Raw genomic sequence first — 14,259 nt, forward strand, 5'->3', positions numbered from 1 at the left:
TGATGTGGGATTGTTTATGAAAGAAATACACCTCCGTTTCTATGTATGGGGAGAGTTTTTTTGAGAAAAATCAGGAAGCAGAAGAAGTTTGGCAGGAAGCTTTGAAAGGTGCAGTACTGAACCAGTGCTTTATTTGGAAAAGCAGAACATGCACACCTCATAACATGTGATATATAAGACATGGAGCTAATCACTGTAATAAGCTTTCTAAACTTTCTAAAAAAAACGTTCTACTTGAAAGTTTGATTTAAAAACAACGTACTGAACTTTCTAATAAAAAACTTTCTGAGCTTTCTAAAATAAAACATTCTGAACTTTCTAATAAAATAACTTTTTGAACTTTCTAATAAAAAGACTTTCTAATTGAATGTTTGATTTAAAAAAAACTTTCTGAACTTTCTAATATTTTTCTAATAATTTTTTTCTGAACTTTCTAATAAAAAGACTTTCTAAACATTCTAAATTTCTAATAAAACATTCTAAATTTCTAATAAAAAAAACTTTCTGAACTTTCTAATAAAAAGACTTTCTAATTGAAAGTTTGATTTAAAAAAAAACATTCTGGACTTTCTAATAAAAACCTTTCTGAGCTTTCTAAAATAAAACATTCTAAACTTCTAATAAAAAAAACTTTCTGAACTTTCTAATAAAAAGACTTTCTAATTAAAAGTTTGATTTAAAAAAAAAAAAAACTTTCTGAACTTTCTAATAAAAAACTTTCTGAACTTTCTAATAAAAAACTTTTCTTTCTGAGTGTCCGGAGAAGTGTCTCGTTTCACACTGTGGCCTTTTAAACTTTTTTGTTACCTTTCTAAAAATGAAGATCTTTGAATAATGTGTGTTAATGAACCCACTGCTAGAACACATTGGTTAAAGGAAAGGTTCGGAATGAATCGGGCTTAAAATAGCCAATTCATTCAAATATGCCTGAATTGGATCAGGACAGCTGGGCTTTAGTTTATAGTTTAGCCTGTGTTGACTTCTCGGTAAAGAGCGGCTTCACTTTGGGCAGCATTTGTTTGCAAATTGTCTAAAAGCTATGCTTGTTTTTCTGTAACAGTTTGTTACAATGCAACTGCAGAATAAACATGTATTTACATTTTTTTTGCACATTTCATGACTTTTAACAATATGATAGATTTCATTTTAATATTGAAACTGAGTGAATCTGTACTTCAGGATTTTTTTTCTTCTTGCAGCAGCTCTGAGCTGCGAGTGTTTCTGTTTTCCTCAGTGCATAGAGGGTTAAACGTGAGGGCAGGAGACTGACCTCTGACCTCTGGGCCAAAGGAATGTGAAAACCCTTTAATCTCAAAACAAAACGTCAGATGCACTTGTGCACCATATATGCACTTCCAGATCCTCTCCCTGGGTCACGGTCCTCTCCATAGGAAACACACTTGTACGCACACACATAAGTACTTTTGCTGTTTAAAAACAGTACATATCTACGCCGAGTGGCGCATGCAAGCCAAATGTTAACTGTACAAAATAACAGTACTTCTTCTTGTTTATCTAAAAACTTTGATATATATTTACAGACTTAAAGGTAAGGTTTCCCTTGGTCATGTAATGCATTGTGTTCATTTTCCATGTGAACATAACTAAACAGAACATAAATTCTATACAGGAAACAGCAGTAAATGTAGTCTGTAAATTTTTGACATAATTCCTATTTGTTTTTTGTTTTTTATTTTAACATATTGCCCTTACTTTTTCACATGCAGGATTTAATGTTTATTATTATTATTATTATTATTTATTTATTTATTTATATATGATTTTATATTATAAAATTATATAGAATTTTACATTATTTTACCTTTTTTTAATACATATAATACAACTACTATATTTCAGAATGTGCAAAACTTATATTTAGAAAAACTACATGTAATTTGACCAGAAGTGCTCAAACTTTTGCATAAGACTATATGTCCTAGTAAAGTTTATTTGTTAAGATGTAAAAACTAAAGAATTGTTGACCAAAGTTATGTACAACAAGAGAACAGAATAAGAAAATACATGGGTGACATAATAATAATAATAATAATATAGAAAAATATTATTAAAATATTATTAAAGTATAGTGAAGTTAAAGATAATTACAAATAAGAATAATTACTAACAATAAAGTTACAGTACAAGTACAGTAACTGCACAAAGAAGCTGGCATACTGTAATGAAATCAAATTACAATAAGTAAAACTACAATAAAACCACAATTAAAAAATAGAACTACAAGCAAAAACACAATCATGGTTTAATTGAGGAATGAGGCTTAGAAGTTGGGATTTCAGTTCCCAGGTTCCCGTTTTTCCAGGATTTATTTGTGAGTAGAAGAGGGGAGGTAGTTACAGCTCAGCTTACTTGGGGGTCTGGGTTTGCGGAGGGTTAGAATATACATGTTTCTCTTTATGTGTATGTGCATGTGGGGGGTGGGTTCTGCACATTAAACGGGGCAATCTTAAGCATGACGGATTGGATGTGTGTCCTTGTGTGTATGTGTGCATGTGTGTGATGAAGAGGCATGACAATGGGGCAGAGCACCCTGACGGAGCTGAAAGAGAGCAGTGTCACCCCCTGCATGCCCCCCGCTGGGTGATGGCCACAGTGCTGCACCACAGCTGTCAGTTCCTCCCTCCGTTTCATATACATACACACACATACATACAGGTTCACACACATAGATGACTATACTACCGTTTGTGTGCTGCTGCTGCTGCCTGCTGTATAGCAGGGCAGCGTTTGAGTGATTTCTCACTTATGAGTTTGGGTTTTGGTCAGCAGTAAGCAGCTGGACTTTGGACTAATGTAACCGTTTAGCAGGTGGGGCAGGTTACGGGATTCAAGATTCAATGAGGAGAAACATCAGACGTTGTGAGCACTGTTCTGGTTGTGGCCTCGTAAACTTCGCAGAGGCGGCAGCAAGACCCACATCCATGCGTTCCATTACCTTTTAGCCTGTTTGCATTACTTTCTATGTAATTAGTGAAGAAAACTGTGTAAAATTAGAGCTGAGACACAGTATGCTTTTCTAAGCATATTGAGAATTTCGCCACTGCTTAATAAGTACTGATCATCTGCAGGTTTCATTAAAAGCAGTGTAATTACACACTAATTGGTTTAATCGGAAGAAGTGCTTCAAAAAATTGCTGTATTCAGTACAGGAGAGCATCTGAATAGTAGTTTTTAAGAATCGGTCACTACTGATGTATTTAATCTGTGATTACATGTATCGTGATACAGTTTATCGTGAAAATTTTCTTTAAATAGCGTGATATAGTATTTTTACCATTTCGCCCAGCCCTATTTAGAATGTAATGAAAGTGAAAGAGTTTAGGAATTTTAAGAGTTAAATCACATTACAGCCAAGTATTAATAATATTTAACCGTATTATCGTTTAAAAAGATCCCTCTGCTGACAGAGTTTATTGGCTTGGTGGAAAACTTTCTGTGGATAGTTCTGTATAGAAGCTTTTTCGAAAATGGTTCTTTAAATCACCAAAAGGGGGTTTCAGAGTCAAAAAACCCTTTCTGTTCAGAGTGTAGCATTTGGTTTTCTAGGGTTGCACTGATATGGGAGTTCAGGGCTGGCATCTGATACTTTTAGGCACATATCTGGTGGCATGTGGCATTCAAAAGTTTAATCTTCCCTTGTAAAAAAACAAAAAAAATGTGTAGAAGAATAACGTGTGGCACAATGGATGGATCACTACCTGCAAGTGAGCTTCCACCCCACTTGGGAGACTTTGATTTGATACCCTATCTGGTTGACTTTGCTTTGCTACACCAATAAGAGTCTTTGATATGAGGATCCTTGATCTGGATAAGACAGATGTCAGCTAAATGCCATAGATGTAACAACTGGTCTTGAAAAGGCATAAATGTTGAAGATGATGAAATTCTAAGGAGGATTAGGGAATTGGGGAAAAGACAGATATGAGCACCATGTGGAAGTTTGAGCACCCCAAGAGATTTGAGCTCTCAGATAACTTCCTAAACATCCCAGACCTTAATTAGCTTGCTAGGGCTATGGCTTGTTTACGCTCATTGCTAGGAAAGGTCAAGAGATGCAACTTTTAAAGCCTCAAAATCTCAGACCCCACAATGGACCTTCTCAAAGTCCCCTGACCTAAACATCATCAATCTGTGAATAGACCTCAAAAGAGGAGGATATGCAAGACATCCCAAGAATCTCACTAAACTAGAAGCCCTTTTGCAAGGAAGAATTGAGTTAAAAATCCCCAAACAAGAACAAAAAGCATTTTCAAGCTTTGATACTTACCAAGGGGGGTGTTACTAAGCTCTGACCATTCAGGGCTCACCCGTGTTGCCTTTTTTTAAATCTCTTAAAAAACGTTTTGTCTTTAACTTTATGTATTTTGGAAATCCGATCATTTTGCTATTCACAGTAACAGAAATGTTTGCAAGCAGAAAATGACTTCATGTGAGTATAATAGCTTGTGCTTGTGGATGTTGTGTTAAAGGGGCTTGTTTACATAGCTGAGATATATATATATATATATATATACATACAAAAAAAACTATATTTTGTACATTTGATGTAGGATTTGGTGTTGAATTGGAAGTTTGGACGCTGTGCGTTTTGTATTTTGCTAGAAATACCCAACTATGGGTTAATATGACTAAGAATTCAGTCCACCAGTATCTCACGCTTTAGAAAACAAGCCCACTGTACTTGTAAGTTCAGCAACACGCTGAGTTCGATTAAAAGACAGACCAGGCAAACCTGGATGAACCAGTCAACTAAATGTGCCGGAAACAGTCGAGACTGTTCACTCGACTTTGTGCTCTCAGATATAAGGTTCTAGCCTCTAAACGTGTCTGGGCCTGAGTTAGCTGGAACACGGCCTGCGCTCTGTTGTTATGCCTGTTAGCTGACTTATCTAAGCTTAACTGGCTTGTGCCTAATTTAGACTTTCTGTTACTCCCAACACCAGTCGCTTGACTTCTCTCACTCAGACACATATTTTTATTGTCAGTACTTGTGTCAGTCTGTCTGATACTCTGTGTATCTGAAGCCGATCTAGCTACTACAGCTAGATTAGCGAGTGGGCTACAGATACAACCCCATGGAAGAAACTTGCAATTTAGCTTTGTGTCCTTTTCACACCAGTTGCTCGATCCGGGTCATTTGTATAAACTCATCTATATGTTAATTAATGAGGCATCATTTTGCACAGTGTTTACTTAGTCTGTGATCCTTTTGAGCAGATTGAGCTTTGTATTTTGTTGTTTTTCAGTGTTAAAATAATGCAGGGTGAGATTGTATGGAAGCCACGTAAACACAGGGCCATCCGCTCTGCTTGCACAGCATATACAATTTAAGACAGTATGACAGTATGAAAAAAGTGAATAATCGCCCTTCCTTAGTTCCGTAGCTTCATGCTAACAAAATAAATAAACTTTATTTTTAACAGCAAGAATCTTCATAATGCGATTTACAGTGGACACCGAATCAGCTCTAACAATCCTCTCTTCCTTTTTTTCTGCAGAGACAACAAAATGAGCTGTACTAGTACCTACTCAGCCCCACCCATGGCAGTTGGGACTGGGTGAGAGGGAGAGAGAAAGCAGTGCCATTTCCTCTGAACGAGTTCTAACCCATAAGAAAGGTAAGTACTAATGTTAGACAGTGGTTGTGTTTTCTACGATTAACACCAGAAGTTGGTTTTGGAAGTCACGCAATGATATATCATGATAATAGTATGATAATAGCTTCAAGTATCAGATTTTTGTTCTGTTGCAGATTTGAGAAACGGTGTATAAGCCCCACCCCACGCAGACACGCCCCCACAAACTCCACCCCCTCCTCCCCCAGGCAGAATCCAAGCAGGGCCTGGAAGGCAGGGCAGCCACGGCCGAGTTTCAATGGCAACGGCACCCTAGGGCTGCCATGGCAGCAGCTGCCGCCGATGCCCACCGCCACATTACCGCACTGACGCCGGAGGACGAGGAACGACGAGCCGCCACCAAACTGTTTGGAGGTCCAGCTCAAGTGAGAACGGAGAGAGAGAGAGAGCACGAGATAGAGAGGGAGAGGGAGACGGAGAAGGAGGAGAGAGCAGGCAGGAACGAGTGTTTGGTGTGCGGTGCCCTCTTCAGCTCGCAGGACAAGCTTCGACTCCACGCCTTCTGTCACGCAGGAGAGAAACCTTTCCACTGTTCCCAGCCCCATTGCCCCAAGGCCTTCAGCTCCAAATATAAGCTCTACAGGTTGGTCAGCACTCCACAGCCCTCTTCTGTTGGTGGTTTTTCACTGCGCAGTGTGGTACGGCACAGTACTGCCAACCCACTGCCATGGGACCTACATAGTTCTTAGGTACCCGTGCTAATTTTGATTATCCCTCATGTTGGTGATACCAGTTATACCAAACTGGGACATAGAAGCAACGCAGACCACTGATTGATTAAACACAGTTACCACAAGTCTGTAAGTCACACAGATGCTAGTTCTTCTGTGGGTTTACTGTTAACAGCGGCATCGAATCTAAATGATCTCAATATGCATTATCTAAATATTCATTTTTGGTGTTTTTCTGTTCCTGATCCAGTGTTTTTTGCCATCCTGTTTTGTTGGCAATAAGATGAAAATAAATGAAAAGAATAGCTAGACACAGATTGCAGTTAGCCATTTAGCTAAGGTTAGCCAAAGGCTGATGGCCTCAGGACACTTCTGCAACATTAAAACCATGTAGCACAGTGTTACTTCAGTAAACATAGCCTAACACTAATCACACCTGTCTGTTCAGTGTTTCTTCCGAAATCAAAGGTATTTAAAATGTTATTATGTTATGTTGGAGCAACTGTCTCTACTGTCCAGGAAAGACTTTCTAGTAGATTTTGGATCATTACTGTGAGAATTTGATTGCATTTAGCGACAAGAGCATTAGTGAGGTCAGGATGTTGGATGATCACCATCCCACTTCATTCACAACTCCCCTGCTCATCCCAGCAGTATTGGATTGAGCACCATCCATCATTCCAGAGGACACAGTTTCACTGCTCCACAGCTCAATGCTGGGGGTGCTTTTTACTCCTCTAGCCCATGCATGGCATTAGTACGGTGTCAATTAGCCAATGTTTGTCCTATTCTACTGGTAATGCTTTTTTACAGGGACTAGACAAGCTGTGTGTGTATCTGCTTCAGCGGTGGGTGCAACCTAAAGTAGCCAAATGCATGTTTACAAACATTAGGTCATATACTGCTGCTTACTGAGCAGAGCAAGGATCCCTTTCTACTTTCATGGGTAGTATTTTACAGTGGAAAATCAGCCATCGGTCCTAGGTCTTTTATCCAAGTCTTGATGGTACCTTATACGGACTGATTTGATGTTATTGAGTGTACATCTGAGAATAGAATAACTTTACTGACTCTTGAGAAGTGTGTGACCAAGCCTTGATCTGGAATCTCCTATGTTCGTTATTCCACTTAATAAAAAGCTTGTCTCCACCTCCATTGCAGGCATATGGCCACACACTCCCCGCAGAAGACCCATCAGTGCTCATTCTGTGAAAAGATGTTCCACCGTAAAGATCATTTGAAGAACCATCTGCAGACTCACGACCCCAACAAAGAGGCCTTCAAGTGCGAGGAGTGTGGCAAGCACTATAACACAAAGCTAGGCTATAAGCGACACGTGGCCATGCACTCTGCCACAGCGGGTGACCTGACCTGCAAGGTGTGCCTGCAGAGCTACGAGAGCACTCCTGCCCTCTTGGAACACCTCAAGAGCCACTCGGGCAAATCTTCGGGTGGCACCAAGGAGAAGAAACACCCGTGCGACCATTGTGACCGCCGCTTCTACACCCGCAAGGATGTTCGCCGGCACATGGTGGTCCACACAGGCCGCAAAGATTTCTTGTGCCAGTACTGTGCCCAGCGCTTCGGGAGGAAGGACCATCTCACCCGACACGTCAAGAAGAGCCACTCGCAAGAGCTGCTAAAGATCAAGACGGAACCGCCAGATATGTTGGGCTTGCTCGGGACCGGTTCTCCACCTTGCACCGTGAAGGAAGAGCTTAGTCCTATGATGTGTAGCATGGGCCCCAACAAGGACTCCATGATGGCCAAGCCTTTCCGCAGTGGCACCCCTTTCCCCATGGGCATGTACACTCCTCACCACCTCCCAGCCATGTCCAACCCAGGGATGGGCCACCACCCCTCTTTGGTTCCTGGATCGTTGTCTGCTGCTATGGGTATGGGATGCATGGAGCCTCCTTCACCCCTGCACCACCACCACCATTCACATCATCACCACCACCATTCACACCATCACCACCCATCCCCACCTCCGCCTCCGCCGCACCAACAGCAGCCCCCTCTGCAGCCCCAACCCCCGCAGCAACAGCACCCCCAGCCGCAACCTAAGTACCAGCTCGGATCTACCTCATACTTGCTGGATAAGCCCTTGAAAGTGGAGATGGAGAGTTTCTTGATGGATCTGCAGAGTGGCTTGCCAGTTCCGCCTCCATCCTCGACTGACCCCCACTCGGCCGCATCGCCGAACAAGGACGGTCTAGAGCCTCCGCCCGGCCTGACGGACGAGCTGTGTGGGGACCCTCTCCTCTCCAAGAGCCCCGCAGTCATTGCTGAATCTTTGTGCGCAGTTAACATGGACATCTCTCATCTGCTGGGCTTCCTTCCACTCAACCTGCCTCCCTACAGCGCCCCCATGAGTTCGGGAGGCCTGGTGATGGGGTACTCCACCTCCTCCACTGCCTCCTCCTCTTCTTCCTCGTCGTCGTCAGCGTCCTCGCACGTCACCGACCCGCATGCTGCCACAGCGACAGCCGCAGTGCCTCTTACCTCTTTTCAACCTCAACCTCAGGAGCATCCGGGCTCCGGTGGGGGTCTTGGACCCCTGCACCCACTTCCGCCAGTGTTTAGCTCCAGCCTCAGCACGACCACCCTGCCTCGCTTCCATCAGGCCTTTCAATGAGGCTCCTTCCCCACCCTGGCTTGCCACAGGCCCGGTCACCTAAGGCGGCTTAGGCTAGAGGAGCTTTCGGGCTCCCCCTAGGGGTGGGGCAATAAAAACAAAAAACAAAAACAATAAACACTTGAACACATAGAAGCCTTAATTGAAGCGCACAAAAGCTTTCGTATGAGCCTGGAGGAAATCCTTTATTTCAGAAAAAAGGAAGAAAAGCATAGGAAACGAGAAAACCATGGAGCTTTTATTTAGGCTTTTGTCTGTACTTTAGTTAAACCTCATCCCTCAATCCTTTCCCCCCCCCCTACCCTTTTCTAGTTAGGAGGCAGCATCAGCAGGCCTTAAGGCGTGGTACTGCATACTTTATAAAGTAATAATATGAGTAGAAAAAAGGCAAAAATTAATGTAGAAAAAAGTAATCTGTCTTTTAAGACTAGAACGAATAGTTTGAAGTGAGTAAGTTTTTTTTTGTTTTTGCTCTTCCAAATGTGAGACCCTAACTTACTATATTGTCTCTATTTTAAGCGTTAAAAAAAGTCAGGTAACATTTGTTTGCCCTTAAACTAAAACCGTCTTTTGTAGCCAGGAGTGGAAAAAAAAAATTAGTGAAGGAATGAAGCTGATACTGAATCAAAAACTCATGTTAAAAAAAACAAAACAAAACATGTGGCCAGATAAATAGCTAATTCATTACCTAAAGTTGCTCTTATCAGGTGTGTCAAAGGCACAGTTACTGTTTTTTCCCCCATTATATGCAGTTTCATTCATAACACAATGAAGCTTAAGCAGATCGCCCATGTAGTAGATGTGTGTTTTTGTCCTTGTTTTTAATAAGCCCATTTTTAGCTCCTATGTACTTTTCTCTTGAAAGGTATTCATTCAGAAATACACATTGCTTTGTGCAGAGCAAGATGCAGGCCAAGCATAAAAGAAACAAAGAAAGTAAAGAAAGAAAGGAAAGGAAAAAAAAAAGAAAGGCAAATAAACTGCACAGTTCGACGATCCTGCTTCTTATACACTGTGACCATTAGCAAAAACTAAGGGCGGAGAAAACCGCTAGTATAAAAGTCTCGCAGGTTTACAGCATTACTCGAAAGAAGCACTTTGTTTACAGCTGAAGGCACTTGACCTCTCCGGGATACCATGGTAACCCACTGAACCACCCCACCCCCTGTCCATTTTACCCTTCCCTCTAGCCAAGCTTCTTAAACAGAGACAGCTATTACAGATGAAAAATTCACGAAAACAATGTCTGACATACATCTCTAGTACTTAAATTCGAAAAAGCCCTTCAGGACGCTTTCCTCCTTCCTTCCAGCACTAATTTTCGTATCTCCATGGCGACACTTTCTTACCTCCAGTTCCTGCCCACCTCATTCTAATATATTTTATTAGACGCAAATATTTTAGGCAGGACTCTTGTTTTTGTTTTTTGAACATTGAGAGATACATGGTAATAATCACCCTGACATATGTGAATAGAAAACGAGAAATGATGAGAAAAAAAAAAGTTCTACAAGAGTATTTTTTGCAGTGTACGAAATACCACATCAGAAATATATATTATAATTGCTTTTTATTTTAGTAAAGTGTAATTTAGATAGATATATTAAACAATTGCTGATGGAGTTTCAACAAAAAAAATGTCTCACAGGTTTACATAATCATGTAACCTTGATAAAAAAAAATAATGGATGAAGTAATTGCTTTTCCGTATAGCTTTCCCTGTCCTATTTGTTTTATACATTTTCCTGTATGCGAGTCAAAGGCGAAGGCATTCACCACGGCGGTATTTTGACCCACTTATGATAGGCTATTAGTAGAATAATCGAAGTAGAATGAACTTACCCTCATCTTTAATATTTAGAGTGTTGTGTAGAGAGGCCCGTAATGTGACCCGAGATTTATTTGAATCCTTTTGCGTTCAGTATTGGACCGACCCGAATTATGTCCTCGATGTCCCTCATGGTGTTATGTTTAAAAGGCTCTCTTCAAACTGAAATATGCTCTCACAGGGTGTTTCCTGAGAGGGTGCATTAGTTCACAAATCTAAAAGGCAAAATCGCTGCGCTACAAGATGTAGTGACCACACTTCTGTCAGAAATAGATGAAACAGTGATGGCAGAGACTCATTTAGACCGTCTGATCTAAAAATCGAAAGGTCAAATCCTGTTTTTTAGGTACCAAATAACTGTCCACTACACACATCCACACAAAGAACTTAGACTTAGAACTTAGAAATTCCGTTTCTAATGCGAAACAGTCCGTTTTCCGACTCCAAACTTTTGTTTATTTCTTGTGTGGCATCCTTGTCCGATTTTTTCTTTTTTGTCCATCCCTACATTTGTAGTAGATGTAAACTTAATAACGTAAATTTCAGATGTAAAAACAACAACCCGAGGCCAAATAGAAGAAGAAGAAGGAACATAATCCCCTAAAACCTCATTATTCAAAGCGAGACCACCCCACAAAAAGTGAAAAAAAAAGAAAAAAAGAAAAAAAAGGAAAGTTACTATGCTGCTTTAGTGCTATGGTTGGCGACAGTCATAGACCACTCTATAGAAATACTTCTGCAAAGATGTTTAAAACTGAAAACATGCACACATGAACTGTTTGTCCATTTCTGTCTAGTTCTCTTCATACGGCTGCTTCTTCCATTCAAATGAACTTTTCATATCATTTTTCTTTCTTTTTCTTTTTTTTGTTTAATGAAAGGGTCTGTTGAGAGACACAATATCCAGAACAAATACGTCACCAGCCTGGTCTTTGACATTCAAAGCATGGGACATTTTTTTGATTGGGATATTGCCTAGTCGTTTGTTGTCATATGATATATTATTTTCTGTTTGTTGAAACAGGACCTCAAAACAACACAACGCATCACCTCATTTCTTTTTATTTGTATTTTATTTTAAACTTTTTTTTTTTGTTGTAATTTTTTTTTTCATACCAAAAACCTGGGGAGAAGAAACTTCTTTTTGCACAATTGCTGACTATTGTGTCTTTGAGAAACTATCCTTGAGAAAGTATCCTTTGCATATACTGTAAGAAAGGTGGAGATGCTAAAATTGCAAATTGGTAGGGTTTAGACTGAGGTTTTGAAGACGAAAAGAAGGCCGAACAGGTTGCTTTTGGAGTGATTCTCTCATACATTTGTATTTGGATCGTGCGATAATGATAGGGTTGTATTCCAAACATAAACAAAGTGTTAAATTTAAGCTTGTGGTGCAGCTCTTCCCCATTTATTTGATCGGCACTTTTACATTAAAACAAACAACAAAAAATACAATGATCCTTATTGGGAGTAAACTGCAGTAAAAGCCATTGAGTAAAGCTAAGCTGTACATTCTTGGAAACCCCCTCTATTTTCTTCTTCCTCTAAACATAGAAAATGACAAAAGAGCTATTGGCAACATCTGAGTTTGTCCTCCCCGGGTTTTCTGTGAGCTGATCTGAAATTCTAGCACTTTTAAACCTTTGAAAAGAGTATTTTTTTCTTTTAAAGTTCAGCCTTATATGTTTGTATGTTGTTTATTTTTTTTCTCAATTTTGTATTTGATCTTGTACATGTATGTGCCATTAGTTTGATGTGTAGAATTTATTAATCTTTATGTAATTTGTTGGGTTTCCTCCTCTTCCAAAAGAGTAACAGTATTTTTCATAGATTTTCACTAATATTGTTCGCTTCGCCCCCCACCTCAGCTCTTTCGCTTCCTCGTTTCAGGACTTTCAGAAGTAGAAAAGTAGTAGAATAGCATGTGCTTGCGCATAGCTTATCTTCGGAAGCTTTGTTGAAAAATTTCTGTCCAACATAAGGGGGGGGGACTAGCTGGAAAATGCCATTTTGGCAAACAAAAGAAAAAATAGTGGGAGAACACGAAAAAAAAAAAAGTAATTCAGTTCCAGCAAGGACTGAAGTGTTTTCAATCAACAGCATATTACACAGCTTGACAGATCTGACCGGTTTACTGGAAAGAGTAAGAACCCCCCCCACCCACCGCCCGCCCCCCTCTCAAAATAACTTTTGGTTTAAATTAGGTTTTATATAATAACTGCATGAATGGGTGGAGCTGGGGGTCTGGCATGTTTGCAGACCTGGTGATGGGTAGTTGAGTTTTTCTGGCAGGCGGACAGGCAGGCTCAGAGCCGCATGGCGTTCGTATCTCATTTCACATCCAGGACCCCATTGTGCTGCAGACTGAGAGGAGACTTCAAAAGGTGAGGGCTTTTTTGAGCCTGATATCAGTCTTGCTTCAGTGCACCTATAAAGGAGAGCCTCTCACCCATTGAGAACCGACATCAAAGTCAAAGACTCCTTAAAGAACCGGAGGACCTCCCTCTCAAGTCACCTGTGATGCTCCAGCATCTATTAGAAGAACAGTGTTTTTCTGCACAACTTTTTTTTATCTTCTGAATTTAACATATTGGAAACAAATTGAAACCCAATGTGCCTTACTTTTGCATGTTTATTTTTTTAGCATCTAATTATGCTTTAGAATGAGCAGAAGTGTGTCTCTGTATAGGATGTAAACTTATTTACTCTTAAAAAAAAAAAGAAAAATCAGCAACTGACATAATGTGACCAGTGGTGCCCAAATGTTTGCTTAGGACATACAGATACACTTTCACAGGCTCAGAAGTAATTGGACAGTTGAGCGATAAACAGTGTCGTGGCCAGCTGTGGCCTGCCCTCTTATTAATGACATATTAAGAAGGTTAAAGGTCTTTAGTTGATGCCATGTGTTGAAATAGCGGAAACTTTAGGATAGGCGAAATCAACGATTTGATACTTTTTTTAAAAAAGAAGAAATGCACTGGCATGCTCAGCAACACCAAAATACTTGTACAATCACAGAAGACAACTAAAGAGGATGAATGAAGAAAGAAAGAGGAAGAAAAAACCTTTAGAACATCTAGTCAAGTCAAGAACACTCTCAAGGAGGTAGACGCATCATTGACGAAGTTTACGATCAAGCCCACCCAGTTCTGAAACTTCCTTGGACAGATGATAGATAGATACAGTTTGTAATCTGTTAAACATGGTGAAGGCACTGTTATGGCATTGGCATGTCACTGGTGCTTAGAGACCATGTGCCTGCTGACAGACATTGCAGGAAGTATAATGGGATAGAGCTCAGCATTTGGCATTGAATGGCATGGTTTGAATCCAAGATTAAAAAAAAAAAAAAAAAGACTCCTTACTTCCAATTACTTCAGAATCTGTAACAATGGAGAGACTGTGAACAAAAGGCTGTAATTTATGAACATTTCAACTCTATTGATGTAGTGCACAAAGGAA

General features: G+C 40.2%; 1 protein-coding gene and 1 long non-coding RNA gene across 3 annotated transcripts in view; both read left to right on the forward strand.

The window, feature by feature from the left end:
* LOC140576739 (uncharacterized) overlaps nucleotides 1–5,820 on the forward strand; it is a 50,357-nt gene extending 44,537 nt beyond the window's left edge. The window contains exons 2-3 of the long non-coding RNA XR_011981754.1: nucleotides 5,520–5,639; nucleotides 5,774–5,820. This is a non-coding gene — a long non-coding RNA (uncharacterized lncRNA). The remainder of the gene's footprint in view (nucleotides 1–5,519; nucleotides 5,640–5,773) is intronic.
* Nucleotides 5,821–5,900: 80 nt separating this feature from the next.
* Nucleotides 5,901–8,966, forward strand: plagl2 (pleiomorphic adenoma gene-like 2). 2 transcript variants are annotated; one of them, XM_072697169.1, is made up of 4 exons: nucleotides 5,901–6,240; nucleotides 7,490–8,195; nucleotides 8,343–8,730; nucleotides 8,806–8,966. In XM_072697169.1, exons 1-4 carry the CDS (start codon nucleotides 5,921–5,923, stop codon nucleotides 8,964–8,966), a joined length of 1,575 nt encoding a protein of 524 aa, XP_072553270.1. In that variant the 5' UTR covers nucleotides 5,901–5,920. The 2 variants fall into 2 exon arrangements, with proteins under 2 accessions (XP_072553270.1, XP_072553268.1); XM_072697167.1 differs by having other exon boundaries at nucleotides 7,490–8,966.
* The last annotated feature ends 5,293 nt before the right edge of the window (nucleotides 8,967–14,259 follow it).

The sequence above is a fragment of the Salminus brasiliensis genome, chromosome 14 (assembly GCF_030463535.1).
Source record: "Salminus brasiliensis chromosome 14, fSalBra1.hap2, whole genome shotgun sequence".
Classification (NCBI taxonomy): domain Eukaryota; kingdom Metazoa; phylum Chordata; class Actinopteri; order Characiformes; family Bryconidae; genus Salminus; species Salminus brasiliensis.

Bases quoted from the DNA above. Each gene is read 5' to 3' on its own strand.
- plagl2 (XM_072697167.1), top strand. From the start codon at position 5,921: ATGGCAGCAGCTGCCGCCGATGCCCACCGCCACATTACCGCACTGACG. The intron at 6,241-7,489 runs GTTGGTCAGCAC...CCTCCATTGCAG, and splicing joins TCCAAATATAAGCTCTACAG to GCATATGGCCACACACTCCC.